We start from the raw sequence: 27,896 nt of genomic DNA on the forward strand, positions 1-27,896 counted from the left end.
AAGCTTGATGCGTCAACTCATAAACATGGACGGCAAACGTGATGAATACGAACACAAATGCAATCAAAGTAAAGATACCTGTGTGTGGGTGCATTGGTTACTATCTTATATAAACCTACATATACTGGCTTAGTTTCAGTGGTTGGAGAAAGATTAAGAGGTTGCATGTTCAGGGCCCACCAAGTGGAAATAAAGAATGAATTATAGTTTCTTGTTTTACACTTTTACATGTACATCTTATTTAATGATATTGAATCAACATATACCAAAAATTCAAGGTTATATTCACATAGTTTAAGTAATACCCTGTTTGATAAATTTCTTGCTACACATAATTTTTTATTGGGGTGAAATCATTTTTTAAAAAGGGTAAAACTTAAAAAAGTAAAAATAAGTAACTCAGTAAGCAAATGTGCCACTAATTTAAGGTATGCGTTGATTCCATAACATATATTAACACTCACATAATATTATATTAACACTCAAATAATACAAGCATTTAATTGCCATTTTCACATGGTTTAAATATTACCATACACCCTCTATAACAAGAAACCTATTACTTGTACATTTTTTTATGTTAAAAGTCATTTATTTCCACCTATTCTAGCCATGGTCCACGTTATCTTCGATACAGCACTGTCACTTAACAATCCAGATTGTTGGTTCTTCAATGAGAATAACGCAGCTAATCCTCGAAGAAGGAAAAAACCAGCAATGAACAAAACAAGACCGACAGGGACCAACAGAAACCCAACTCTGTACCTGTGATTAGTTGGGAAAAAAGTTTTTGGGACCATGCTTTAGTAAGTGGGACACTCATGTACATATTTGGGGTAACGGGCCAACTCTGGTCTATATTCAGGTCCAATGGTGCGACTCACCATAGGACCTCACCCATATAGAATATAATGTGTATATACAATGTTGGGGTAATGGGCAACTCTGGCCTAAATCCCAGGTCCAATGGTGTGCCTTGCTGTAGGACATCACCCATATAGAATATAATGTGCATACACCATGTTGGGGTAATGGGCCAACTCTGGTCTAAATCCCAGGTCCAGGGTGTGCCTTGCTGTAGGACATCACCCATATAGAATAGAATGTGCATACACCATGTTGGGGTAATGGACCAACTCTGGCCTAAATCCCAGGTCCCATGGTGTGCCTTGCTGTAGGACATCACCCATATAGGAAAAAACATGATCCTAGGTTGGCTATTAGCAACTGATAAACATTGAATCTTATGTTAATTGATTATTGTTCTGTGTACAATTACATAATAGTCTGCCTGTCTGTCATGCCACACTAGGTTTACCTTATATATGCCATAACTGATTAACCACATATCAATTACACATTAGATTACACATAACTTCCAAATGATTGAGCATAACCCAGTAAGGGCCAGTACTCACATATGAATTTACACACAATCATCTGCTCATAACGTAAGTAGTAGTACTTACAAATTAACTGTGTATATTCGACTTACATATGATTCTTGTATCCAATAAAGCATATTCCACTCATAGAATCTCCATCAACCTGCGATACTCCAAGACAAGCAAGTACCAACACAAACGGGATGCACCACGCCGCTAGGTGGAACTTGCGAGTCTATAAAACAGAAACAACATAAACTATAAACTTCTGTAATATCGGCAGTTGTTGCTACCAGGCATTTTTTGGTGAAAGTCAAATTTTTAATAAAATTAGTATAAAAAATTGTTGGCTGAAACATTAGTTCTTAAAAAAAACTGTTTAATGACAGTTTGATTTTAAATTTAGCAAAATAAATATGCAGACTTTAATAGTTATGTGTCACTTTTGCAGACACTGTGAATTGGATACGAAAGTTAAAGTCTGCATAACGTCAATGTCACAAACTACTTTTCGCATATCTTAAACAGTAAAGGTCGTCCAGGGTGCTTTTTGGGCCAATGGATCGTCTTTACCAATTAACCTGTTAATATGTGTACCAAGAATATTCACATAAGATATCATAATTGATTCTAAGGCATTAATCATATGCCTACCCTACATGAATGTTACACGGCCATGATTAGCACTCAGTATCAGCATTGCATCTTAAAGTTGTCATGGCAGTCGCTTATGATAATAATATGTAAACATTCTCCTACCTTCCCTACAAGCGGATCTTTGCGTGTATTGAGTGCCTTGTACATAATAAACCACGAATATGAGAGGATATCAAACCATATAATGCCGGCCATCAAGAAGAAATAAACCAACACAAAGATGACTATGCAAGATGGGGATTCACCTGTTCCACTACAAAAGAAACAACAATCAAAGAAAAATAGGAATTAATGTTACATTTGTACACAAAATAAGGAAATTAACAAAAATACGTATAGATATAATAACACTAAAACAGTCACAAATATACAACACAGAAACAACATAATCCTTTAGCAAAACAGACATCCTGCTTACAAAACAAAAACAGGCAAACATTTACAACAATAACAAAGAAATGATGAAAAGATACATAAAACAAAAACAGAGTCAGACACAAATATACAACTGGTAGACACACACGTACAAAACACAATCAAACAACACAAAAGCCCGGCAACAAAGCAACAAATGCAAAAACGGAACCAACAGAAACAAGACCGACACAACTAAAACAGAATTAAACAACCACAATCACAATAAAATTAAGACACCTATAACATTAAAACAGACATACAACACAAAACCAACCACACTTACAACTGTACAAGCTACAACACACATGAACTTACACAGGTTCCCCCAACCTCATTGTTCCATCTCTCCTACACACAATCTCATTTCGGGCATCGGAGAAGAATTGAGCCAACCACCCAATGCAAGCCATGAAGAAACACAAGTTGATGTAGAATATAATACGGGCCGGGTATTTGTTCGAGTTTTTCCAATCAACAAAGAATGAAAGCTGGAAGAATATTTTATGGTTATATTAATGTTAGAAGCATTGGCGCCAGTATATATGATGCTGGTGTAGATTTTTGTAGATGTTCATGTTGTAGCAACCCCTGGATTTTCCAATTAATAAAAGCAATTTATTTTTAACAAGAGATTAAAAGCTTTAAAATATTTGTTACAGTTATGTTTGAAAGTCGATTAGGGGTTTAACGTTTACAGAGGTTTTCTTTGTAAACATTTTTGTAAACAGAGATTTCACTAGTAAGGTGTTCAGTACATTAAGAAACAGTAATGGAGAGCATTCTGTAAGGATGGAGACTTTAGTGGGGTCTATATGTTACCATCTAGACCCCACTGAGGCAGTTTATGAACTCTTAACATCTTACCATCGCAAATAAAGTACATATGCAAGTCAACCCTGCCAACACAGCAATGAACACATGCATATCAACATGTTGTTGTTCATTAAATAATGGGTTCATACATTGCAAGCCACAGCCATCTACACCATCATAATATGAGGCAGGGTTAGTTGTTGCCATTAGTGGGGGTTCACATCCAGATGCATTGAATTTTAACAACTTTGTGGATGGAGACTGCAAAAAGGGAGATGACATTAGCACTAATACATAGACACATAATTATATAAGTAGGAGTGGGTCGTTATTAGGATCTGGAGCCTTTCCTTTTTGGTAAAAACTGGGCATAAGATGTGTTCTACAGCCATCAATAGCTTCAGAAGAATTTTATTTTCAGTTATTTAAACATACTTTGAGATAGAAATGGAACAGTTTGTTTGGTTATTTTACATTTAAAAATAAGGTGCCAAAACATATGATATCACCCTTTTTTTAAAGTTAATGAGGCAAAACGTTACACCTATACAATACCTGCAGCTGGTATAATACACAACTAACCTCACATTGATCTGCATAAACATCATTATTATCACATCTTAGGAAATCTGGCCACCCATATTCAACCTCCACTATTTTACATGGTTGTCTGGTGGCTTGGCAAACTTTGCTGTAAATAAGGAGAAATTATTAAACAGAGTATTTCCATAATTACATAACTATCTCTTTGCAAAGGAACAAAAAGTTACTTGAAAAACAATAAATGTAAATTACAGGAAGCCCACAAAGTTACATACGTGGTAACTTGTAAGTAGGCACGAAGTGTATGAAATAAACAAACAATAACTGTAGTTGCCCTGCCATGTTATAACGACTGTCGATACCCTGCTACGCAAGGATAAATAAGTGAAATATGTGGTAATTTGTAAGCGGGCTTAAGGTGGCTGTTGTAACGACTGTCGCTACCCTGCCACATAAGGATAGAAGGTTTCATTCATTCACACCAAGATGTTAAACTAACCGATCAATAAGTTGAATTTTGTTTTCTCCACATTCAGGGAAGTACACGGAGCATAGAAGAGGTTGGATTGCATCCCAGCATAGAGGTACTGCGCGGATGCCTTCATGGAAATCATATTTGGTGAATAACAGAATATTTTCTGATTACAGTAACAAAGTTAACATATGATAAACATGGGAATTCACAGTAAATGTCAGTTATTATAAAAAGAATTAAATAAATATAAAAAAAAACACTTGGGGTAAACACTGTGGCTGCAAAAGTCTACATATTTAATATATAAATGCGTTTTTTACCTAAAAACGACCGGCGTTTAAAATATGCTGTAGGTAAAAAGAGTGCCACATAAAACCATTGCTTCTGAACCCACAATGCAGTATAACTTATAGTATAATTAAAATAAATTAGGTAATTGGAAGAAAACTGTGCGTAAAGACAGCAGTAAAGAAAACAACTCATATACTATAATACCTGACCAAAGCAGCAACTTTTCTTTTACACCAGCCAATGTATCAGCATCAGTAACCAGTTCAAATGACGTTTGTGAATATGGGAGATCGGAACCAAAACACGTCGTATTTCCAAGATCGACACATCCAGTTTGTGAAGGTTTATTACATTGTGGTTGTTGGTTAAAAAGATCCAGTAACGATGGGGCTGCAGTTGTGCTGTTACCAGCTGCCATTACTAATATATACTTTCTCACATTACAAGGCTAATTGATGGTAAACTTGGACGGATGTACCTGTACGTTTGTATGTAAGATTTAGTTGGCGTGAACGTATACATGTATTTAAGAGAATTTACGCGCGAAAAACTGAACATACGAGTCAAAATTCACACGATCTTTTTTTTAATTTAACAAATTATTTCTTTTCAGTCGTAGTTTTGAAGAAATACCGATAAACAGACCGAAAAAATATTCTACTGCTTTGCGCTCGTCCGACTTTTTTAGTCACGGTCGAATAAGGAAACCAAATGGCTGACGATTTCCGACAAAAAACATCAAATATTTAAGGGGTCATTCAAAACATCTAAGCTTAGTTTTATACTTACCAGTTACCACAACAAAAAAAACACGTTTTTTATACATATTTTTTACTTGCTACTTCTTATACCTCGTGTTTATGGTCGAACTGTAGCGTACATCATATTTTGGATTACGATCAATAACACTGTACTAAAACTACATCCTCCCTACAATCTAGTACACGTTCAGCTACAGCGATTTGACAAAAACCAGTAACACTTAATAACAACATTTGTATTTTAATGATTTATTTCGCCTTCCCAACGTTTAGAAAACCATGTTGTGGGGGTATTGGCCAGTTTGAAGGCTAAATTTGCCGGTCAAGTAACCCTTCATGTATTCATCTTTACCAAGAACTGCAAGGACTTGTTTATCAACTGCAGTCTGGTCTTCTTTTCTCTCATCAGAGACCGTGTATTTCTGTCAAGTAGATAATTAAATATCTATAAAGGTGAAAGCTAATGTAATGGGCTTTTTAAAGGTCACTACAGTAACAAACCCTGAAGTCTTGCCAAAAATAGGGAATGAATTGTTGAAATAAAATTGATGTTTTCTATTTACAACAACCTAACAGCTAGTTAAAGACGAAACATCAGAAAAATATTTTTTTTTGGTCTTTATCATAAAAGCAATTTCAATTTAAATATATATATATATATGCATCAAGAGCTTCATCAAAAATTCTACCTGTTCGTCAGTCTCAAAGATCTCTCCCTCTCCATGTTTAGGTTTTGAAAGCTCCTTCCTTTTAAAGTAAGCGTCGTTCACTCGCTTAGGGATCGTTACTCCAGAAACATCAACCTTCGTTTTGGTGGCAATCACATAAACTTGGTTAATTCTTCTCAAAGGAACACCATTCAATTTATGAGGACCTGAGAATATATCTTTGGATGAACTAATGTTAAAACAATATTCATACCGAAACAATGTTTTAACCGGTCACAATATATAACAGTTGTAATTCAGAAAAAGACCTAGAAAGTATTTTATTACTTCTCCAAATGCATGACATGGTAGGCACTTTTAACCCAAATACAAAGCACAATAATGTAGCTTAAAATAAAATATGCTTTTATACATTGTGAAAAACCATGTGTGGTAATTATACGAATTCAGCTTTGTTTTTACAAGTGTAAAAGACTGGTTGCCTTACTCCACAAGTGCACCACTGGAATCAAGCACCCATAACCCACCTGTAACCAAGAGCAAACCAGTGTCGAGTTGTTTAAGGAAGACGACTCTCTTTCCTCGATGAGGACCAGCAAGTAGGATGAGGACGGTTCCAGGAGTAATGGATGATCGCAACTTCCTCTTGTGTTCGGAGAATGGTTTCTTCCCGTGTGATCTCAACTTACGGGGAACATCCTCGGTTGGGTAGTATCTTGGCTGTGGGATAATGGGTATTGTGTTAATGATGCTGTGATGTAACAAGTCTGTGTCAACAGTGAAAACAAACAAACTCAGAAAAACTTAAACTACATTTTGTTTTAAATCCAAAATTCATTATGCCTTAATTACCTGTGTAAATTTTGTAGATTTTTGGCATAATAACATAACATTCAATGAAACATTATAAGGATAACATAAGCAACATATATTTACCATTTTCTTGGTTGGTACGAATCGGGTTGAACCATTTTTGTCTCCACCAATAGTTTTAAGCTTATGGGTGACGTCCATCTTTTTTTCTACTTTGGTGACATTCTTGCGATGTTTGAAAGCGTATCGCTTGGCGTACATCACAGAGCGCGAGTAGCGGTTGACTCCTTTACGGAGCGGTTTGTTCCGGGGAGCATGAGGTTTCTTCGCCATCCTTGGAGCACTGTGGGTGATAATGTGATGTTAAATAACTGGGAACGTTACACAATTACATAATTGTATATTATTGTGTTGTTGGATAAAACATAATATCATATTTGTAATAATGTGAATTTTATCATTATGTAGGTAAAGAATGTAAACTTTACATTACAGAAATTGTAAACAATATCAATATGTTATATTAAAATAATCTAAAGATGTTACAATATAAATCAGAGATAGTATGTGACAATAAAATATATTGAATGTTTTAATGGCAGATTTAACAATTAAACTTTGTGTGAAGGGTTTTAATTTTTAAATTGTGGAGGATTTCGGTAAATAATTATTAGGAAAGCATAAACCTTTATTAGATTAGTTGCTTGAAATTAAGTAAATGTCATTTGAATTAATAATGAACATTGCTGTAACGTTAAAAAATTGCTAAGTTCGACAGGCGTGTCACGGGAATAAAGCAAACGATAAATTACATTTTTCGACTGTTCTTGCTTTCAAATTACATACTAACAATTAAAAAATAATGTAAGTCAATAAAATGCCCCCCAAAAACGGTTAAATCATAGTAAAAACCTGCTTAATTCTCACCAATATCTAAAACTCCAGAAGCGAGATCGAAAAGAATCTTCAAGTTTTCATCATGTGGCCGTCTTTTTTGTTAAGGCATAGAAATCTTATATTTTAATACAAAATAGGGGAGCGTTTAAAATACTAGGAGAGATTCGCATGTTTTTCGCGTAAAATAAAAGCTTTATATTAAAATCCTTCTTGTGTTACAGTATATTTATAATATTAGGCGAATATCGACAGTACAACTTTAACTTTCATGTCAAAAAGTGTGCAGTTTTTAACAGGTTCAAATTTACTGTAAACTGGATGCCGCAAATACCCTGTTATAAATAAACAGAAACACTTTAAAATATTGAGAATTTATTGGTCAAAAGCACTTTAGCACATAATCTCCAAACAAACATTGTTTATTTTGAACAACAACATTGTTGGCAGCATCAAACACACAGTTCAAAGCAGCTTGTTTTACAAGCATTAACTCATGGTGTTACCAATACATTCTACTGTGTGAAAAGTCCATCAAAGATAGCTTCACAATTTAGGTGTTTTGTGATACTGTCCGCTCCTCATGAAGTGCAACAGTTACTTAGGTATCCTTTTTAGTTCATGGGCAAGCCATACAGTGAATGATAACAAAGTTAATGAACCAGACTGATGTGTAGCAGCAAGATGCGTTGGAACAAATGTTAATAAAGTTGAAATCCCAAGAATAACCTGAAAAAAACACAATTAAAACTACCCACATTGTGGATATACCGGCACAGACAATGAAAGTAAACATGTTAAACCAGAACAAAAGTGACTGTTCACATAAATTACAGATTTACCGCTTATGTATAGCTGCATAAATTTAAGTTACTTACAATGTAACTTAATTGCAGGTACAAAGTATTTAAATCTGTTTAACTAGATGTATAAGGCATAGCATCACAGACACCTTTAATGTATTACATTTAAGGTGTCTATAATAGCATGTGTGTCACATAAACCTAACAAAACTTTGATCACACAAACATGCACATTTTAAATTTAAAATAAATAAACAGTTTTTTTTGTCTCTTATTGTTGGTCTATAAATTTAAACTTTCTCACCTGTAGCCAACCCATTCCCAGCATTAAGTTAGATGCGAGTAATATCCTGGGGTGTAAGCCTGGAGTTTTACGCACTTTGTACCAAGTGTATGTAACTAATGCTAAAGTAGCATGGCCCTGTGTGTTAATATTGTTAGGTTAGGATACAATGGCAGTAATTAAAGAACGATATTAATGTATTGTAAAAATATGCTTCAGTTTTTCCATATAATAGTCAGACCAAATATTTGGATAACACTGATAATGCTAGTTATTGGTCTTTGAAATATATATCTCTTATTCTCTTTCGTATACCATTAGTAGACACATTTTTGTGCGCTGCATATTTAGTAGCACTTAGTGTAAATAGCCATGATGCAAAGAGAATTGTTCAACAGAATGTGTTCTAGTCAGGGGCCAGATTCACAAAACATATCAGTTATTTAGCATATGTGTCCTTGGGCAAGACATTTAACAGACAGCTGTCACTAATGGGTTGTAGCACCTTGAGTGTTGAAGTAATGGGTAATGGGCTAACTCTGGTATAAACCTGAGGTTCCTCTGGTGTGTCACTTGGTGTTTTACCTCACCCATATAGAATAGAAAATTAGAAATATTCAGAAAAATTATTAACATTTTTCCAACATAAAGTAGGACCTACCAGTAACCTATGATCAAACTGAACTGTTGTTGGGTTCTCAAAGAAATTCAACCATTTAGGTTTAAAACCTAACAAATCTGATGGCAACCACCGATCTGCCATCTTAGGATAAGTGTTGTATGTTAATCCTGCATCTAAACCAGCAACAAAGGCACCTGTGATGTCATAGTAGTCAAATTAAGGAGGTGACTGAATTGTTACTGGTTCCACAGGATATGCATAAAATTATAACAACTCAACACTGAGTATGACGTGCACGAAGTCATCATATATGATGTGCAACACCTGTGTATTAAACTCCTTGGTTTCCACCCCGAGAATAAACGTGAAAGTATCTAAACCTTTTTAGGTGTTCCAAACAATAGTATAACCAAATTTAAAACATCATTTGTTTCGCATTTATTTATTTACCTCGATAAAAAAGAAACCCAACTTTAATGAGAATGTACCTGATAATGCAGTTATAAACACAAGGCCTTTGGTGCTGTACACAAGCCTTCGTAATGATCCTATAGCTTTAGTGGTAGGTATTGGTTTCTGAGGCAGCAGGATGGACAAACTACTCCACAGTAAACCAGTGTAAAGTAGGAATGCGGAGCCCAGATGGCTGGCCAACCTGGTGGAATAATATGTTCAACAAATATGTGGTTTGTATGTTTTAATAAACTAATATTTATTGAACAGATTTGAAATCTAGTCGATACATAAGAGAATGATTTGAGTTTAAATTAAATGATACCAAGAATATTTTTCAGTTTGCATTTATTACCTATCTGTTATTTTTTATAGAAAAAAATCATACTTGGGGTAACGCAAATGCTAGCTCGAGGTGTATGAAACAAAACACCCACTTTATAACGACTATCGTTGAACTGCCAGGCAAGGATAAATAAGTTACATACGTGGTAACTTGTAAGCAGGCATGAGGTGTATGAAACAGACACCAATGTTATAACGACATTCGTTGCCCCGCCATGGGGATAAACAACTTTATTCATTCTATAGCCTAGGCAACCAACCTGTATTGACTAACACGGGGTATATCACTGCTTTTAAAATTATCCTCCAGGCCACTCTTGACCATGTACCAACCCAGTAGCCCCTGCAATAATCAATACAAGGTTACTCAATCACACTATACTGAAACAGGTGGCCATGTAAGGTTGATTAAGTTAAGGTTAGAAGGAAATTCATTTATGGTTGACTGGATTAGTTTCTACAGCAAGCCATCCCAGTAATTAGGTTACCAATTATTCAGCTGTTTCTGTGTCTTTTTATATCTCAGTTTTAGAAACAGATGTATAGTCAAAAAAATTGTAACATGTGTGTATAGCCTAAAAAATGATTTAATAAAATAATTTTAGCAACCTGACTGTGGGCATGGGAGTGGCAACCATAAATAAGTCACTCAAGTTCCCACCCACAAGGATATAAATGACCAAACCAGCTAAAAGTCATGTCTGCTTATCCACACACTACAATAGCTTCGGCAACTCGACTGCGGGCATGGGAGTTGAAACCATGTATGAGTTACCATCTAAATGTGCATGCATATAGAATATGGCAGACCCAAGGTGTTAAGATAACTGAATGTCTGCCTCTACATGTAGAGACAATATATTCAACTACACTATACATACCTGGAACACTAGGAGCCCACCAAGCAATCCTGTTCTTATCTTCATACCCTTGTTCAACCAACCGCGACCCATAAAGTAAAACATGGGGAGGAAATAAGCGACGCCGATCATTCGGCCCCACATCCTATGTCCGTACTCCATGTGCCAGATAAACTTGAACTCCTTGAGGGTCATGTCGTGGTTTAATCTGGAGGTTAAGGGGTTTATGTCCTGTAGGTAGGTGGGTGTGACTTATCCATGGTTGCCACGCCCATGCCCACAGTCGAGTTGCTAAAGCTATTGCAGTGTGTGGATAAGCAGACATGATTTTTGGTTGGTTTGGTCATTTATATCCTCATGGGTGGGAACTTGACTTATCCATGAATAAATACCCAAAACATAGATAATATATGGCCTTTAGGCTTACATTTAAAAATCACTTGCATGGTACACGTATAATAGATAAACTAACTTTCTACACTATATAAACCAATAATGCCAAATTATCCTATTTAGAGTTTTACCACTCACATTTTAAACTCTGGATATTGTTGATATTTTCCAAACTCTTCCATCCATTCCTCCTCTGTATGCGGAGGTTTCATGCCTTTGATAAGATGCCAATCCACCATTGATAAGCCGGACTCTGTTAGTCTTGTAACCCCTCCAATAACAACAGCACCAACAGTCTGTTAATGAGAAAATACTTAAAATTCTACAGGCAATAAAATTAACCAAGGGTATAATTGGTAAATAATATGTTTATATAAGAACTCTATACAAATGTAATAAAACTCTGGGTACAATAGGTTTAGTTTTACACAGTTTTTATAATTACTATTGAACCTTGTTTTTGCTTATAAAAAGCATGTCCATAAACTTCATAAACTTTTCATACCAATAGGTACAGGAGAGGATGAGCTGGTATTAAAGTCAAATAAAGGATTCTCTCACGTGGGTGATTTAATTTATAGATTTATTGAAGGATTTAAAGCAAAGATAATGAACATGCTGCAATTAGTGCCTCAGTGTGTAGGAAATATTGTTCATTATCTATGGTTGTTAAGCCTCCTTTCCGCACAGGATCAATACAATGGTATATACACAACCACACCACCAGTAAAACCACAGAAATATGCATACGATGCTGTTTCATGGAACATACTTGTTATCTGAGGTTGGCATCGAAAAAATGCGCCACAAATCTTTCGTTATTAACTTACATAAGTGAATGAATTTGATCGTAAATACGTCAGAGATATTAAAGTTATGAGCATAGACCACAGCGCTACTGAACAAACAAAATCTATTTTAAATTCATTTTACAGCAGCAATCATAAGCGTTAGGAAGCGAAAACAAAATTCTGCTGAAGTGTTATGTTTGAAAACGTCAATAACACTCTATTGACGTTTGTATAAAGAATGCAATTCCCTTCCAACTACTTTAAAGTATTACTGGAACAAAACAACCAATTAACAAAGTCCCCATAAAAGACAGTAATATAATTTCTTGTTTGTACCGGTATAGCAAAAGGTTTTATTGCTATGTAAAAAATAGGTATTATGTATAACAATAAAACAACAGTGGCTATTACACACTAAGTAGCCTATAAAATGTTTGGCACACTCATTTGATAAAAAGCTTGACCATTCCACCCAACAAACACATTTTTAACTATTTAATAAAAATACAACAATATCTTCGTTAAAGAAAAATGTGGTTATGACATCATAATACCAAGTACAAGTATAGAAGCAGATTATTGGATAAAAATATTGACCATAACTAACAGACTGAAGACAGATATAATATATACTAGGCTGTTAAATAAATACAGTATTACTGTTCTGGATTCAAGGTTATGACATCATAATACGTACCATTCCACAACAGCCAGCTAACCACCAGCCAACAACTTTACGAGTTCCCGTGTTAATATTAGTTGCCACGGTGACCGAATGACGTGAATGCTGGATCGGTAACGACTAGAAATATTTATTTATATATTTATGAAGATAAAAATTTGCAAAATAAATTATAACCATCATGTTGAGAAAGCAACCATGGATAAGTCAACAACAATATTGATAAATAAGCCTCAAAGTAAAGTTACATTAAACTATTAACATTAAATATCTAACTAAACATGTTTTGTTGTTACAAATACATGATAGTGGCCTGGGGGGTTATGCAACTATTTAATGACAAACTGAATGTGTTGATCCAACTGTGTCTGACATGATTATGTCAATAAGGATATTAAATATTATGAAACAAACATTTCAGTTCTTGTAATCCACCATCACAACACACAGGCGCGCAAATGTAATAATAAAACTCATTATTTTAAATATTGTATGAGCATTAATAATGAATTGGCAATCCGCTGTGAACCAGGATTGCTATTCCATATTGTAATTTTATTCAGAAAAATATTGGTTTAATAATAGGATGGGGAAGTCAAAACCATGCATATATATTATATATATATATAACATAATTTGTATTTATCCTATATTTTTTTATATCTTTACAACTAATATTTAATTACCCTCGCTAAGAGATGGAAAATAATCAAATAAACAAAAGATCATAGTTAAAAAGGATGGTCAAAATATTCAAGTTTTTGGTGAAGGGGCTTAGTGCACGGGTATCCTGCTACACTAGACACTATGGTTTCCTACCCTGTGGCTGCTATTAAAGCTGTCTGTTGTTTTTGTATGGTTTATTCCATTTATTCATGCATGGTAAACTTTTAGAAGGAGGAATTGAATTACTGCTTTGGATAAAAACACCTAAAAGTAAAATGGAAAAATATTTCCCTCTGTCTTGAAAAAAAATTTACTTTTGTGTGACGGTAGTTTAATTACTGCCTTAAATAAAACCCAGCAAAATTTTCTGCTATATATTGTATATATATAAATATATATAACGAAATTCTTTTTATATATGTACATTTATGTTTTTTTATTCCTGGTTGATAAACTTAAATGCAGGTAGTTTAATTACTACCTTAGATAAAACATCTTAATGCATATACATATATATATATTTTAAGATAAAAACAAATACTAGTTACCTTTAGTTGTTTAAAAGCGACATTTGTTGATTGGCCTCCCCTTCTAAGCGATGAAGCTATTCTTCTTATACACCAACTTCCATACATCATGTGAACTGTAACAGCAAATAAAACATGATCAATATATACTATATTTGATTAAAGATTACAACTGTATGATGGTTACAAATAACAATAGCAAAGGAACACCTGGAATTATTGGGTTCTAAGCCAAATAGAATTTATAGTGCATTTAAATATTGCAACTTAAAATTGATTTCTAATTTATGCTTGTGTGTGATGACAACAGTCGTTATAACATAGGTGTTGTTTCACAACTCCTGCACATCAGCTATAAATTCTATGCCGCATTCTTTCAAATCTATGAATTTAAAGTATGTATTATTATGAATGCTATTGGTATTCAGCCAAAGTATTTACTGCTATTATATGAATGCTATCTATTTAAAGTATGTGGCACGTCAGCGTTGCTGTACTTTACAACCAACTTTGACAGTAGGGTGATTGCATTGTTACAAGGCAGATAGAATTTGTAGGAGTGACTGTATGACCAACAGGCCAAATCCAATTTTAAAGCAACAGAAAGCTTGTCATACATCAGTAGCCCAAATGAAAAATATTCTTTTAAAATGAATTAGTGAAGACATAAATATAAAATTATGAAGTGTAATTTGTTTTTCCATTCTTAAACTTTTTGTCCAGCGTTAAACAAAATATAAACTTGAGCAAGACATTAATGCAAAACAAATCTAACTAACCAGCAAAATATAAGCTTGATTTACTTGCAGAGTCACAGCCTCTTATTGGTATTGTCCTACTGCTTCAATCAGTTGCTTACACATTTGTATATAATACCTAAACTACCAAAGTTCCTAAACACGAGTTGATATAAACACAAAATTTACTTATTTTGGCCTTTGGGTCAAATGCGTTTGAAATTAATTTTGCTTTAATAATAATAGGCCCAATAAAACGACATGAAAAACAGCTTCATAATAATATTTTTATTCAATAATTCATTCATTCAACCCATACAGTTTATGCACGAGAACACATGTAAAAAGAAACAAAAACTTTATACTGAGTTAGATGCCAGAGCGAACATGGATCAGATTTTTCGTGGCTTTAATGAGTTTATTGACAACAGTTGTAATAACAAGCATATTAGGGAACAACAGATTTTACAAAGTCTGCAATATCATTAGTTACCCAGTGCAGTAAGAGTAGTAAAGTAAAAACCCCAATAAAAATCAACTACCCTGATTTTACTAATTATTTCAGTCACAAGGATAACGTATCAATGTTGAATTATTGCAGCTAGTTGCTACAAGAACAAAGCAGCAACAATACTACAGTTTATGTTGGAATCTATGCAGGTTTATGTTCATGTTGTCAAGTTTATTTTTTCCCAGGTTTCTGTTTGTTTCCTGAATTACGAGGAGGAGTGACCGGGCGTCCGGCGTTTAAACCCCCGTAAGGGAACTTCTTCTTATCTGCTGGCTTGAGGATCTGGAAGGAGCACATGAGAGTTTCATCCACGCTCATCATTGCTCCTGCGTTGTCAAACTCCCCACAATAATTAGGAGCCGAGAAGAGAGTGACGACTTGCCGTTTGGCGAAGAACTCATATCCATCTTCAACAACCTGGTGAGCACGACATATAAGGTCAAGGTCATGCTTGTGAAGAAACTTGGCCACAACCTCAGCACCAAACGTGAATGACACTCCTCTATCATTCTCGCCCCATCCGAAGACTTCCTTGTCAGGATCGGACCACAAGAGGTCACACAATAGCCCTTGATCTGGAACATCGGTTGGTCTCATGATCCTCCGGATCTGCTCCATGGATTGAAGATCAGGAGAGAGTCCTCCGTGGCAGCAGAAGATCTTCTCATCAATAATGGCAGCAAGCGGGAGACAGTTGAAGCAATCCGTGAAGGTTTTCCACAACTTGATGTTGTACCGTCGCTTACACTCATCATAGAAACCATAGATTCGATTGATGCTCGCACACTCATGGTTGCCTCTAAGTAAGAAGAAATTCTCCGGATACTTTATCTTATAAGCGAGGAGAAGGGCAATGGTTTCCAATGATTGCTTTCCACGGTCCACGTAATCTCCAAGAAAGAGATAATTTGACTCTGGGGGGAAAGCTCCATACTCAAAAAGCCGCAGAAGGTCATAATACTGGCCGTGAATATCCCCGCAGATTTTAAGGGGAGCTTCAAGTTCCAATAGAATTGGTTGACTGAGGAATATTTCCCTTGATTTCAAACATAAACCTCTGATGTCGTTTTCACTCAGTTGAACACTCTTGCCGGGTCTTGAACCTCGTACCTCCAGGAGACTTGCAATAATTTTATCAACATTAAACTTGTCATCAGCCATTTTGAGCAATCAAATATCTACTTCTATTTCGAAACTAAAAAATCTGTAAAATATAAAAGCAACAACTTATTATAAATCTATATTACCAAAAATTAAAGCATACCAAACAAATTGAACATACTTAAGTACCAGAACTTCTTAATATAAAAGTTAATATAATTGTGAAATATAAAGAAGTAGAAATTACATGAAATAATATAGCTATTGCATGGAAAAACACAGTCATTCTAATAAACATTATTAAAATGCTACTTAATCTAAAACACACTTTAATTAAAAAAGCTTTTATTTGTTTACACTGAATTTGAAATGGTGTAAATTTAAATTATGTTGGTAAAATAAAAACAGTTTAAGAATTTTAACAGTGTCATATGTGTGAAGTAGTAGCATTACAATAATAGCCATTATGACAAATTGCCTTGATTAATGAACAAAATGTAAATTTGAGTGACTGGCAAGTTTAATTCTAATTAGCCGCGCACTGTGTAAGTCGATTAAGTAATTTCACCTTAAGCAGGGTTTAAATATGAAATTATACCATCAAGATATACATTGTAAGCCTAAATCCTTGGTCTAATGATGTGCCTTGCTATATCAGTATAGCACCTCATACAATAGAATCAATATAAGATATAATAGGTTTGCAGGTTTAGAAATAAAAAAGACACATTTTCAATATCATGTAAAGTGTAAAAACAAATAATTTACCACCAATGTATTAGATACTACTTTGAATTTCACAGTAACCCACAGTGTTGCTAATACTAAAAATAAGTTATCGCTAAAAATCTGAATCTTCATCGTTGTCTTTGATTATCATTGGCCTCTGTTTGTCTAATAACCATAGATAAAGCTGCAACGGATTCGTAATCTGAACCATCTGTTGAGTTTTGTTTGGTGGTTGCTGTCTTATCTAACTCATCGGCATCATCGACAATTTCTTCTTCTTCTGATTTAACAGCTTCATTGACTTCTTTAAGATTTTCATGAGGTTTCAAAGTAATTGAAAGGTTCTCACTATCTATAGGGTCAGATAATAGTTTATCTGAAGTTTGAAAGACGTTTTCATCACTTTCTGTGGACTTTGAGTTCAACGTATTTAGTTTTCTATTTGACTTTGGAGAACTACGGTTTGAAGGAATGTCAGAAATCACAATCTTTTCAGCAAATTTATCTTCAGTGTCAGAAAATCTGTCGTTTTTACTCGATTTTGTGTCAAAACGACCAAAACTTGAGGTTGATCTTGCCGTTGAAATTCCTAAATCAACTTTTAACTGCCGTAGCATCCGTTCCAGCCTTTCTCTTTCCAATCCATGGGAACTGTTCAAATGTCGATCCATTAGTTGGTTTAAAATCTGATCTGAATAAATCCCTTTGGTCAAAATATCATTGGTGACCTCATTGATGAACTCACAATATTTTAGCTCCTCCTCCTCCAATTTAATCCTCCTCATGGTCTCCGAGTACCCCATTGATGTTGGTTGACTGCTCCCGAATGACTTTGTCTCCATCCAGTCTCGTTCCCTCCTCATTGATCCATCCATGAGCGACATCTTCTTCACGAACTCTGCTTGTTGCTCCACCCACTTTGAATGATCATCATCGTCATAGTTACCACTTGCATCCAAGGCCTCCAACTTCGTCTTAGCATCCTCTTCTTTTTTCTCCCTCTTCTTCTTCTCTTTATCAGCTTTAGGAAGAGTTGGAGCAGAATAATGCTTTGATTGTGAAAGAAATGACTTTCCAGGTCGCTTTTTAGTTCTCGGTGTAAAAGGTTTCTCAGTTTTATTGAATCTTTCTTCATGTCTTTCCAGATAATCCCCGTTATAAGTTACATCCATAACTTGTTGGCGGGGACTTTTCATTGTCGCGTTTTTTCTATTGGTTGATCTCAAATCTCCCCTTGATCGCGCTGTACTTGGTCTTGCCGTGCTTGGCCTGGATTTCCCGGTTTCCATAAAATGGTTAGGACTCCATGATCTGGAGGATGTGTTATATTCTTCATCATAATATTTCTCCATCATCGGATCACTTCTTGGAGAAAATTTCGGCTCGCTTCGAGATTTATGCTGATTCCTTCCGCGACTGCTCATCATATTTGGCTCGCTTTGTGGCGTCATAGAATACTTTGTTTGGTTCATAGTTTGCGATTGTAACAACATGCCATCTCGTCTTAATTGGTCTCTCTTCTTAATGCTCTGCTGCGTAGATTTAGGTGGATGATGATCAACTGCTGATTTAATTGTCGCAAGGTTGTGGTAATGACTTAACATTTGGTCTTTTATTAAATACTGGGATGACAGTTTATTGGTAGATGGCTTATAGGGACTGCTGTTTAAAGCCATATGGCCTTTCATTTGGCCTTTCATGATGTTTCTACATTTGGAGTGTGGACGGAGGTAACATGAATTAAGATGAACTTTACCAGGGACTAGAACGCCTAAAATGTTTCTGTTAAGTATGATACAGAAAATATAAAATTGACAAATTAACAGCAAAACTCCTAATGTGTAAGTTTTTATCTTTAAGCACGAAAATATACAAACCTCTAAACTGTTAAACTTACAGATTTATATTAAACGTTTAATGTAAATAACGAATCAACATAAAATCAACTAAACATGGTGGTAATTCAAAAGCAGGACGCAACGTAATGCATATATTAGTGTGCGCGTAATACACAGTACAAAAACTAACGTTAGATTCCAGATAGCTCAGGCAATACAAATTTCGGCATAATCACGTTATAACATTCTAATAGTAAATAAGTTTGTGCTGAGAAAAGTTACATTTATACAGTTACAAACGCACGCAAATTTGTAATTGCGCCATTTCCAATAAGCAAAGCTGAAAAATAAAACTAAACCGCTCAAACAATTTAATAAAATGGCGTTGTGATAACGCCGCAAGTGGTGAACTCTTGTACGCCCTGAAAAAAAACAAAATTAATATTATTTCCGCTTTGCTAAATATCTTGAAACAAGTAATTTTTAGTTTAAAAAGTGATAAATCAATTAAAATCGTTATAGAAAATACATTTTGTTGGTGAAATTTAATGTTCGCGCCTAATCCTCTGACGTCACATAACTCGTTACGGTTGAAGGAGTATGACGTCACAGCGGTTTCGCGGATTTAGCCCTTAGCAATTATCATCGCCTGTGTCGTAATAATAGAGCATCTTCGATATCTCAGGTGAATTTCTTCGATGATTACAGGCTGGAGTTGTGGTTTTTCGGTAACTTTAGCGTAAAACGTTATTAAAATAACAGTAATTAGCAAGTTTAACCCGTTATTAGCCGCTAAATTAATCAATTTTGAGAATAATTTTAAAATGTGTTTGTTCATGATTTTAAGTTAGAATCGACGTTTTCGGTTAGTCCTGGTCCGTCTTTGTTAAGTTTATATGATGATTGTTTTATAACAATGGATAACGTCACGAATTTTCTATGGGACGGCGATGTAAACGAACTAAAAGACGAAGTTGAAATTAATCATGACGTCACGGAAATTTTTAACGGTATGTTTACTTACGTCATAACCACTAACCTATAAAGATTTGTTATTTTATGTTGCATTTAAGCCTGTTGGATAAGGGGCCAGTCGGGACCTAAATCCTAGGACCCATGGCATGCTTCGCTGTGGGACCTTACCGCCCTAAAATAAAAAGCACATTAAAGCTTTGATTTTTTTCTTATCACCATTCAGGATAACTTTTGACATCACTGATTATGGTTTTCATTTTAAACTGAAACGCATAAAAAGGAAGACAATCATGTTGTATATATGGGCTGCTGTGGCAAATAATGGACTTCTGTTAAATATTATTAAACAACCTTTTTTTTTGTTGTTAATTCCTTCTCTTTGTTGTTTAAATTTGACTTCATCGTATTTGCTCTAATTGAAAAGGTCGTTACGCAGCTTATTACCATAGCATTAAAGTGCTACATTTATGTATGTTTCTTTTGGCAATTTCGTGGCTGTATCTACTTTATTTCAACTGTGATATTTTATTCATTATCATTCACACACACTGTATGGGTCAATGGGTAGTTTCAGTAAAAAGTCATAGAATGTAAATCACACTTTAACAATTAACAAATTGTTTTCAAAGTAGTTTTCAAATGTCTCATATATATTTATATATATACCAAGAATCACAGTTTAAGTTGTTGATGTTTATGGCAGGCGCAGTGTTAAGTGACCTGAATAAATATGCTGAGTTGAATCAATTAAACCAGTAGTTTTGCCACAATTTATAACAATTGTAACTTCAACAATAAATATTGTTAATATTTTAACTTATGAATGCAATACCATTACACATTCTGTTGGATTCCTGTCATAAAAATTACCAACTGCTCAGACTATCAACAATTTCTATTGTTTTATTTTAATGACAGAACAATAAAAGTGTTTATGGCTATTGTTGTCATAATGTTTACATGCAGATGCTTATTGTTATTATGCAATGTATTCTGTCATTTTATATGAGGACATTCCATTACACAACAGGATTTTGATACTATCTGTAGCTATAGCACCTTTTTAAAACTGATATCTAGTCTAACAAATCCAACCTGTTGGTTGTAATGTTTACTGATTAGTGATTAATACGGTGCAGAAAATTTCAGGTTGGCTTGCCCACCCTGCCACCCCAGTTTGGCGCCCATATTAACCTATCTGAATAAAGACATTTATATATATATATATAAAATTAAATTTTCACAAAGATCATGAACATAAGTTACATAACCATATTTTCCAATGCCCCCAAAAAAGATTCTTTTCATTGAAACTCATGATGCTTACTAAATGAATATTAATATTTTTTTTCTATTTTTTTTTCATGAAACATATTTTTATGATAAACTTCATCTTATCATAAATTTTATGATCTTCTTGATATCCACAGAGCTTCACGGGATTTCCATTGAAGAGTTAGAGGTTGAACTTCGTAGGAAGGAGAAAGAATTATATTTATGTAGTCGACTCGGTTCGTTCCTCGCACAGGAGGTTGACGAGTTGGTGTCGCAACGTCGAGGGATCGTGTCCGACCACACGAGGTTGCTCCTTGAATTACAGGTCGGTGGTGGTTTAGGGGATTACCCAATTTTACTGCTTAAATATACACCTAGAATATTACACAGTATACACAGGATATCGTAACCTATTTCAAAGCATGTTTTTTATGTGTGCAATACATATCCATGTTTGTCGCTTACCTAAAAAATATTAAAAGTTAAGGTCTTTTTGCTTGACCTTTTACCTATTGTCCTCACCCATATAGATTAAATCACAAGAATTATGAAATCATTTATTCAATAATGATGTTCCAGGAATATCGAAGATCATCTCGATCTTACCTGGATGTTGCATCTCGTGTCTCAACATCCGATCTTGATGATAAGAAGCGAACGGATTCAGTTTCGGATCTTCGACGACTTGATCCTCCATTTATTCAGGTGAATAATCAGCTTTGTGATGTCATGATTGTGTAACAATGATAACAATGGAGCTACAAAGTATTGTTGGTTGTTATAACAACATAACTATTGTATGTTGATATTATTGTTAAATAGATGGAGTAATATTTGTATTAAATATATAGGAATATATTTTGTAGCTCCGGCTGTCTAACATGTTTGGCCTTATTTTAGTTGTCTCCGACAAAAAGCCCTAATATTTTATTTAGGTGCAGGGTTTGGCTGTTTGCCGTATATTCGTTAAATTTGAGCAGTTTATCATTGATTTAGGACTTATGGGTTTTTTAAGTAACACATATGAATGCATATGGTTTTGTCAGCTAATGTCTAAACCAGAATCTCACATATTATAATGAGGACAATCAGCTTATATGCTGTATCCTACTGTGTTAATTGCATATGCATAATATGTATGTTGTATGGTCCAGTGTATCCTGTGTTGATGACAATTGTTTATCCTGTGTCTTTGTATTATTATGGTTTGGATGTTTTGAATATTAAACAAATGAAGTTGTATATGGTTATCAACTTATAATGTATATACATCTATTGCTGCTGCTTATGCTAAGTCTGCTAAACTCTTTTAAATTTAATTTCATGAAAACCTGATGTTTCAATGTTTTATAATGTATCTATGTCCTACTTTTAGCAATCACGCACATTATACATTCAATGTTATATGTCTTTAATTACTGTAGTTTCCGAAAATGTATTTTCCTCCCCAGTAATTTTTACCACGGATAAAGTAAGCACAACCTGTTTAAAATCTCCTTAAAAATTAAAACATAGTCTGTTAAATTCCTGAAATAGTCTCCTAAAATACCCTTACTCAACTACAAAGAAAGTAGACAAAGAAAGTTGAGAAGACTCGAACCATTCATTGACACCTTAAACCAACACTGTAATAAGTGGGCATATTAAGACTCAAGCTATACGTGTGGTTTCATGGTCATAATATTATATAATCTCGTTCCAATATATATCACTACTTTCACATTAATAATTTGCACCTTTGCAAATCTCCTCTATGGGAAAATATGGGTAACGACTACGACAGTCATTATACCACCGGTATTCTGTTTCATACACCTCTTGGATGATTATATATTTTTTTTTATGAAAATTAATGTATGGCTGACAAAGTTGGTGTTCCTATAACCCTAGTGTTCTATCCCATAAAATAAGTTACTATATATGTAACTTATTAATCCTCGCATGGTGATGCAATGACAGTCATTATAACACAAGTGTTCCGTTTCATACACCTCGTACCTGCTTACGAGTTACTACATATGTAACTTATTTATCTTCGCATGGCGGGGCAAGGACAGTCATTATAACATGTGTGTTTTGTTTTATACACCTTCTGCCCGCTTACGAGTTACTACATATGTAACTTATTTATCCTCGCAGGGCGGGTAAACAACATTTTCTTTAACCCTGTTGTTTAATTTTTAAAATTATTTAATGATATTTTAACAAAGTGTTTCTTTACCCTGTTGTTTTCTACCAGGATGACGGAGTGAAATCGTGCGATAGTTTTGATCTGATGAGCAACTCCTCTTCTGCATCGGCTGCTCATGATCTTCAAAGTGACGTGGATGTTGTTCATCGCGCTCATGATGTTATTACTAAGTTGGAAGTTTCACTCGATGTGAGTTGTTTTGTGATGTCATAATATGTGGTGTGATGTCATAACGCGATGTAGTGACATCACATCATAATGTTAACTTATATGTCTATTTATTTATTTTTTATATTTCTAATGTTATGAATTTCTATTTAGTTTTATAATAATTACACATCTTATTTCAACATTCAGTTTATTCATAAAAACTGGTCATAAAACGCTACTGATGTGTTCAACATTTAATTAAAGATTGCATTTTATTAATGATGTTACGCTAACGTGTTCCTATGTCATTATAAACAACAGTTTGTGTAAAATACATTGGTTTATCAATAAGCATGGCTACTTAACGCTCCGGGCTCAAATGCTCGTAACAATATTTGAACTTGATTGATATTGATACTTATGTATAGCCCAAGGGAGATGCACACGTAGGTAACAACCTTTGTATAAAGTTACTTCGTTTACTGTTTAATGTCACAACCTTAGCACAGAAATCAGTTTTATTCAAAATATTCAGATTTTTTTAACTTATGCAAAAACACACAACTGCTTGTAAGTATAACAATTTTTTTGTAAACAACAACTGTTTTTACAAACAAAACATTTATATGTGGCCTACTTGTCTTATTAAACGGCCTATACCATAACTGTGTTGTAGTCCACGTGGTATTGCACTGTCACGGCTGATGTTATAGAATATAAAATGTATCAGTGGAGCATGAATTAAACACAACATTTATATTTAACTTACTCTCCAGACAACTCGGGCAAAATATCGATCTCTGATGACAAATTACTCGCACAAACTCAAGGACATCTCACAAAGATTGGGTTTCGTGCGTTAACAGAGCTCGTCCGTATTTTGAAGCTGTTAGAAAATCAAAGAAGGTAAAAACATAATTTATCAAATATTTCTATTTATTTAAAAATTGAAGTCAAATTAGAAGGAACAACTGTTGCTTTATCTTTCCGGTTCAGTAACTCAATGATAATCTTTATAAGAATAAACTGCAGCAAGATTTTATATAAATATAAACCATTTACAACCATTTACATTTTTAAATTGAAAAAAACAGAAATTTAAAAATTAAGTTGACTTAAGTCAGTCTTAATTGCTTGTGGTAAAGTCACCGAATCCCTAAAGAACTTTAAATATATCTTCACATAAACTAGATATTTTAACACTTGTTGCCACACTTTTTAAATATATCTTCTTTGTTTAACACTTTTTAAATATTATCTTTAACTAGATTTGTAAATACTTGTTGGCAAAACTAGGTGTTTGGTGCAGTGAAGGGTATTTTATGCTTTATATTTACAAAAGTGTATTCATAAAAAGTGTATTTTTAGAATTTTTATTTATAAAAAGTGAGTCCAGCTTAACGAAACCGACCCCCCACCCACAGTGTCAAGTAGAAACCCAGCAAGCAGCCATGGAATACAAGAGAGCTGTTAACCTACAGAAAGCTGCTCGTGACATGGTACGCGTGGCTGAAGAGAGGGTGATGAAAGCAACTAATAAGTTGGATCCAACGTGGCAGGAGATGTTAAACCAAGCTAATATGAAGGTATAATTAAATATAGTTGGTTGGGGTAAGATGGGACATTCTCTTTTATTGTCTCATTTGGAATATTTACAGAATTATATAACCGCGGCCTCAAGACTCTAAAAGAAAGTTGTTAATTCTTTGAAAAACCAATTTGGGAATGTCCATGGGATTCAGAGTTTAATGGTATCCCATCTTACCCCACCGTACTACAGATTAATGTGGTGAATGCAATGTGCCTTGACTCTGATTGTTAATACACTCACCAAACTGCAATATGTTACTTTAAAACAAGGGTGCTAAAATTGCTTATACGATATAAACACTGTTTTAAAAGTAAGGTTATCATGAGACATGTCACCTTAGGCTCCCCTAACACTACCCCGTACTCCCAGGTAAATGAAGCAGCTCAAGAAAAGCAAAGAGTTCAAAGAATTCACGCCCAATCGGCAAAAATCTTTCAAATTGCCGACACTAAGAAAATGGACTTCCAGCTGAAACTACAGAAATATATCATCAAGTCAAAACCTTATTTCTCCATGCAGTCTGAGTTTCAAGACAAGCTAGAGGTAACGATTGTACGGCGTTTATTTTACTTGTAATATCACTGAATATGGTTTGTGACATCACTAGAGATGATTTTAGTTTTTAACCAAGATGTTTGAAATAAAGACAATGTTTGTATTGGTGACTATTATAAACAGAAGGCAGCAGGGATAGGTAGACGCAATCCTGTGAAACAAACTTAACCCATTACTATTGGTATGAATGTTCACAATATAGTGTAGAAAACTACAGGTTTGGTTCTTGTGATAGATTCATACATGGGTTGGAATGTTTCTATTAAAACTTATAATTTATTTATTTAAAAATTTTTTTTATATTTTTTATTTATTTTTTTGTAGTCGACAACGAAGAAGTTGAACTCGCTCGAGTTGAAACTGATGGAGGCTCGTCAGAATTACAACATCGCCCTTAAGCGGTTACGGAGGTCAGGGATGGATTACGGGGGTGGCAAGACATTGTTGGAGCGAGGTATGGGGGTCGGGGCCGAAACCCCGCATAATTTACCCCAATCTGCTGGGGGGTTACTGCATAAACCCGCGCTCGACTTCCTGGAAAAGGAGGCATCACATTCTCAACCAGATGGCGAGTCAAAGGAGAATGTACAAGCCGCGACAGTTGACGCTGAGCTTGGCACGACGCTTGACACTGAAGTTGACACTGTGATTGGCACGCACAAGCGGACCAAGTTACATTACAACCCCTACGATCTGTTGTATTTGACAGATATAGGTTCGGATTCTACCAGCAACATTGGTAGTGATGAAGAAAATGATTATATTCAAGATTTCTGATCAAAATATCAAGTACAAAGGTGGGTGTGTAAAGGAAACCATGACTTTAACATGACCCTTGCAATCCAATATGTGACACAGGAATTTTCACAAATGGTAATATCTATACATTATATCAATTGCCAATGATTTCTTCTCCTTAAATAAGTTATTTGGCAACTTCTGTAGGTTTTAACCTTTTTTGACAAATTTATTGCATTCGAAATCGTTATAAATAGTTTCAAAGTCTTCCTAAATGCTAAAAGACAAACTCGTAGATTATTGCAGCCTTTATTGAAGCAGTCTTCCAATTGAATCTTGCCTTCATTATCCTTGCCTACCCCCTACAATGCACTTACAATATTAAGGTACCACGTCAGATACACTGTCAATTAGGGCTTTATCAAAGCATATTTTAACAAAATAAATCTTTAATTTCAAAGCTGACAGGGTGGTTAGAAAGTGTGTATCTAGCTTCTGCCTGCTTTCAATTCTATACCACCACAAACCAGCTTTGGGTTTTATGTTTTCACAAAACACCTGAATAAATTGTATTTTTTCACTTTTCGCCAAATGTTGGTAAACACAAGCCTTTTAAGTTTGCAAATTGTAAATAAGCCTCAAATTATTCACTCCTAGTATAAATACAGAACATCAAAACACAACCACCAAGGATTCCTTCTCATGCTACACCCATTTTAATGTTCAATATAAAATTTGCATATTTTTCTTGAGAAAACACACTCATAGAAATTAGAAAACACACAACTTATAGAGAAGTTTTCCATCTTAAGACTTTTTTGCACTTTACCCAATTACTCCCCAAAAGATTCTGTAACCCAGTTTTAATAACCCCTGGTTACCCCATTATTGTGACCCACATATTTCATTGTTTGCTCATAATAACAATGCTGTGAAGTCTTTCCTGATTGGCCACTTTCACCCATTGTTTAATTGTCTTCCCATTATGACATCACAATACTTTGCACCTCCATTTACTGCAGTATTAAAATAACGCTTCTTATAATTCGTTAAACCTGCAGTTTCTTTCTGTTTATAATATTTTTAAAGACGTCTCAGTTATTATATTACAATAATACACATTACTTTATATTATTGTTATTACATAATGTATTGTATTCTTGCATTTTAGTAAATATTTTAAGTAATTGGTTTATCATAAACTAGTTTTCAGTAATTATATTTTAGACATATTTTTTCTATTGCTCAAATTTGCCACACATACAAGTATATGAATGCTTCCTTAGTTTTGATTTATTTCTATTTGTTTGAAACCTAAAACCAGGGATTACTTGATTTATTGAGTGTTTATTTATTTTATTTG

General features: G+C 34.4%; 6 protein-coding genes and 1 long non-coding RNA gene across 12 annotated transcripts in view; 1 reads left to right on the top strand and 6 right to left on the bottom strand.

Moving 5' to 3' along the window:
- smoothened (protein) overlaps window positions 1–5,056 on the bottom strand; it is a gene marked incomplete in the record, with an annotated part of 6,943 nt that extends 1,887 nt beyond the window's left edge. The window contains 9 exon segments of the mRNA NM_001078351.1: window positions 2–78; window positions 602–765; window positions 1,496–1,620; window positions 2,145–2,295; window positions 2,775–2,947; window positions 3,324–3,533; window positions 3,855–3,963; window positions 4,315–4,414; window positions 4,786–5,056. Coding sequence (NP_001071819.1) covers window positions 2–78; window positions 602–765; window positions 1,496–1,620; window positions 2,145–2,295; window positions 2,775–2,947; window positions 3,324–3,533; window positions 3,855–3,963; window positions 4,315–4,414; window positions 4,786–4,999 — 1,323 coding nt within the window.
- A 507-nt stretch (window positions 5,057–5,563) lies between these two features.
- LOC100186361 (60S ribosomal protein L6) lies at window positions 5,564–7,852 on the bottom strand. Of its 4 annotated transcripts, none has more exons than XM_009863365.3 (5): window positions 7,751–7,852; window positions 6,947–7,166; window positions 6,538–6,730; window positions 6,032–6,216; window positions 5,564–5,764 (listed from the first exon to the last, which is right to left on the bottom strand). In XM_009863365.3, the coding sequence occupies exons 2-5, from the start codon at window positions 7,154–7,156 to the stop codon at window positions 5,612–5,614; spliced, it is 741 nt and encodes a 246-aa protein (XP_009861667.1). In that variant the 5' UTR covers window positions 7,157–7,166; window positions 7,751–7,852; the 3' UTR covers window positions 5,564–5,611. The 4 variants fall into 4 exon arrangements, with proteins under 4 accessions (XP_009861667.1, XP_009861669.1, XP_009861668.1 ...); XM_009863367.3 differs by having other exon boundaries at window positions 7,736–7,779; XM_009863366.3 differs by lacking the exon at window positions 7,751–7,852 and adding an exon at window positions 7,636–7,740.
- A 223-nt stretch (window positions 7,853–8,075) lies between these two features.
- Window positions 8,076–15,039, bottom strand: LOC100179184 (cytochrome c oxidase assembly protein COX15 homolog). Of its 2 annotated transcripts, none has more exons than XM_002130015.3 (10): window positions 14,922–15,039; window positions 14,164–14,258; window positions 12,965–13,069; window positions 11,615–11,772; window positions 11,105–11,291; window positions 10,484–10,566; window positions 9,914–10,080; window positions 9,465–9,619; window positions 8,825–8,941; window positions 8,076–8,446 (listed from the first exon to the last, which is right to left on the bottom strand). In XM_002130015.3, the coding sequence occupies exons 2-10, from the start codon at window positions 14,251–14,253 to the stop codon at window positions 8,315–8,317; spliced, it is 1,194 nt and encodes a 397-aa protein (XP_002130051.1). In that variant the 5' UTR covers window positions 14,254–14,258; window positions 14,922–15,039; the 3' UTR covers window positions 8,076–8,314. The 2 variants fall into 2 exon arrangements, with proteins under 2 accessions (XP_002130051.1, XP_018671544.1); XM_018815999.2 differs by having other exon boundaries at window positions 14,946–15,036.
- LOC100187079 (serine/threonine-protein phosphatase alpha-2 isoform) lies at window positions 15,036–16,590 on the bottom strand. Its single transcript, XM_004227196.4, has one exon. The coding sequence runs from the start codon at window positions 16,549–16,551 to the stop codon at window positions 15,562–15,564; it is 990 nt and encodes a 329-aa protein (XP_004227244.1). The 5' UTR covers window positions 16,552–16,590; the 3' UTR covers window positions 15,036–15,561.
- Window positions 16,591–16,593: 3 nt separating this feature from the next.
- On the bottom strand, window positions 16,594–19,412 carry LOC104266642 (spermatogenesis-associated protein 7-like). Its single transcript, XM_009863369.3, has one exon. The coding sequence runs from the start codon at window positions 18,918–18,920 to the stop codon at window positions 17,349–17,351; it is 1,572 nt and encodes a 523-aa protein (XP_009861671.1). The 5' UTR covers window positions 18,921–19,412; the 3' UTR covers window positions 16,594–17,348.
- Window positions 19,413–19,901: 489 nt separating this feature from the next.
- Window positions 19,902–27,746, top strand: LOC100181515 (SH3 domain-binding protein 5-like). Of its 2 annotated transcripts, XM_026838907.1 has the most exons (8): window positions 19,902–20,068; window positions 21,464–21,633; window positions 21,888–22,013; window positions 23,548–23,688; window positions 24,426–24,555; window positions 25,074–25,235; window positions 25,610–25,783; window positions 26,120–27,746. In XM_026838907.1, the coding sequence occupies exons 1-5, from the start codon at window positions 19,975–19,977 to the stop codon at window positions 24,510–24,512; spliced, it is 618 nt and encodes a 205-aa protein (XP_026694708.1). In that variant the 5' UTR covers window positions 19,902–19,974; the 3' UTR covers window positions 24,513–24,555; window positions 25,074–25,235; window positions 25,610–25,783; window positions 26,120–27,746. The 2 variants fall into 2 exon arrangements, with proteins under 2 accessions (XP_026694708.1, XP_004227247.1); XM_004227199.4 differs by lacking the exons at window positions 19,902–20,068; window positions 21,464–21,633 and having other exon boundaries at window positions 21,928–22,013; window positions 26,120–26,990.
- Window positions 27,699–27,896, bottom strand: part of LOC113475157 — a 1,231-nt gene continuing 1,033 nt past the window's right edge. Inside the window, exon 2 of the long non-coding RNA XR_003396899.1 lies at window positions 27,699–27,847. This is a non-coding gene — a long non-coding RNA (uncharacterized LOC113475157). The remainder of the gene's footprint in view (window positions 27,848–27,896) is intronic.

This window comes from Ciona intestinalis, unplaced genomic scaffold (assembly GCF_000224145.3).
Source record: "Ciona intestinalis unplaced genomic scaffold, KH HT000124.2, whole genome shotgun sequence".
Classification (NCBI taxonomy): Eukaryota; Metazoa; Chordata; class Ascidiacea; order Phlebobranchia; family Cionidae; genus Ciona; species Ciona intestinalis.

What these genes read in the sequence shown, in the direction of transcription:
- LOC100181515 (XM_004227199.4), top strand. Translation starts at nt 25,101, where the DNA reads ATGGAATACAAGAGAGCTGTTAACCTACAGAAAGCTGCTCGTGACATG. An exon ending in TAAACCAAGCTAATATGAAG is followed by an intron (nt 25,236 to 25,609) that starts GTATAATTAAAT and finishes CCGTACTCCCAG; the next exon opens with GTAAATGAAGCAGCTCAAGA. An exon ending in AGTTTCAAGACAAGCTAGAG is followed by an intron (nt 25,784 to 26,119) that starts GTAACGATTGTA and finishes ATTTTTTTGTAG; the next exon opens with TCGACAACGAAGAAGTTGAA.
- LOC100186361 (XM_009863365.3), bottom strand. Translation starts at nt 7,156, where the DNA reads ATGGCGAAGAAACCTCATGCTCCCCGGAACAAACCGCTCCGTAAAGGA. An exon ending in TCGTACCAACCAAGAAAATG is followed by an intron (nt 6,731 to 6,946) that starts GTAAATATATGT and finishes ATTATCCCACAG; the next exon opens with CCAAGATACTACCCAACCGA. An exon ending in TCTTTGAGACTGACGAACAG is followed by an intron (nt 5,765 to 6,031) that starts GTAGAATTTTTG and finishes TCTACTTGACAG; the next exon opens with AAATACACGGTCTCTGATGA.
- LOC100187079 (XM_004227196.4), bottom strand. Translation starts at nt 16,551, where the DNA reads ATGGCTGATGACAAGTTTAATGTTGATAAAATTATTGCAAGTCTCCTG.
- LOC104266642 (XM_009863369.3), bottom strand. Translation starts at nt 18,920, where the DNA reads ATGAAAGGCCAAATGAAAGGCCATATGGCTTTAAACAGCAGTCCCTAT.
- LOC100179184 (XM_002130015.3), bottom strand. Translation starts at nt 14,253, where the DNA reads ATGATGTATGGAAGTTGGTGTATAAGAAGAATAGCTTCATCGCTTAGA. An exon ending in CCCCGTGTTAGTCAATACAG is followed by an intron (nt 10,081 to 10,483) that starts GTTGGTTGCCTA and finishes TTATTCCACCAG; the next exon opens with GTTGGCCAGCCATCTGGGCT. An exon ending in AGTTTGATCATAGGTTACTG is followed by an intron (nt 8,942 to 9,464) that starts GTAGGTCCTACT and finishes ATTAACACACAG; the next exon opens with GGCCATGCTACTTTAGCATT.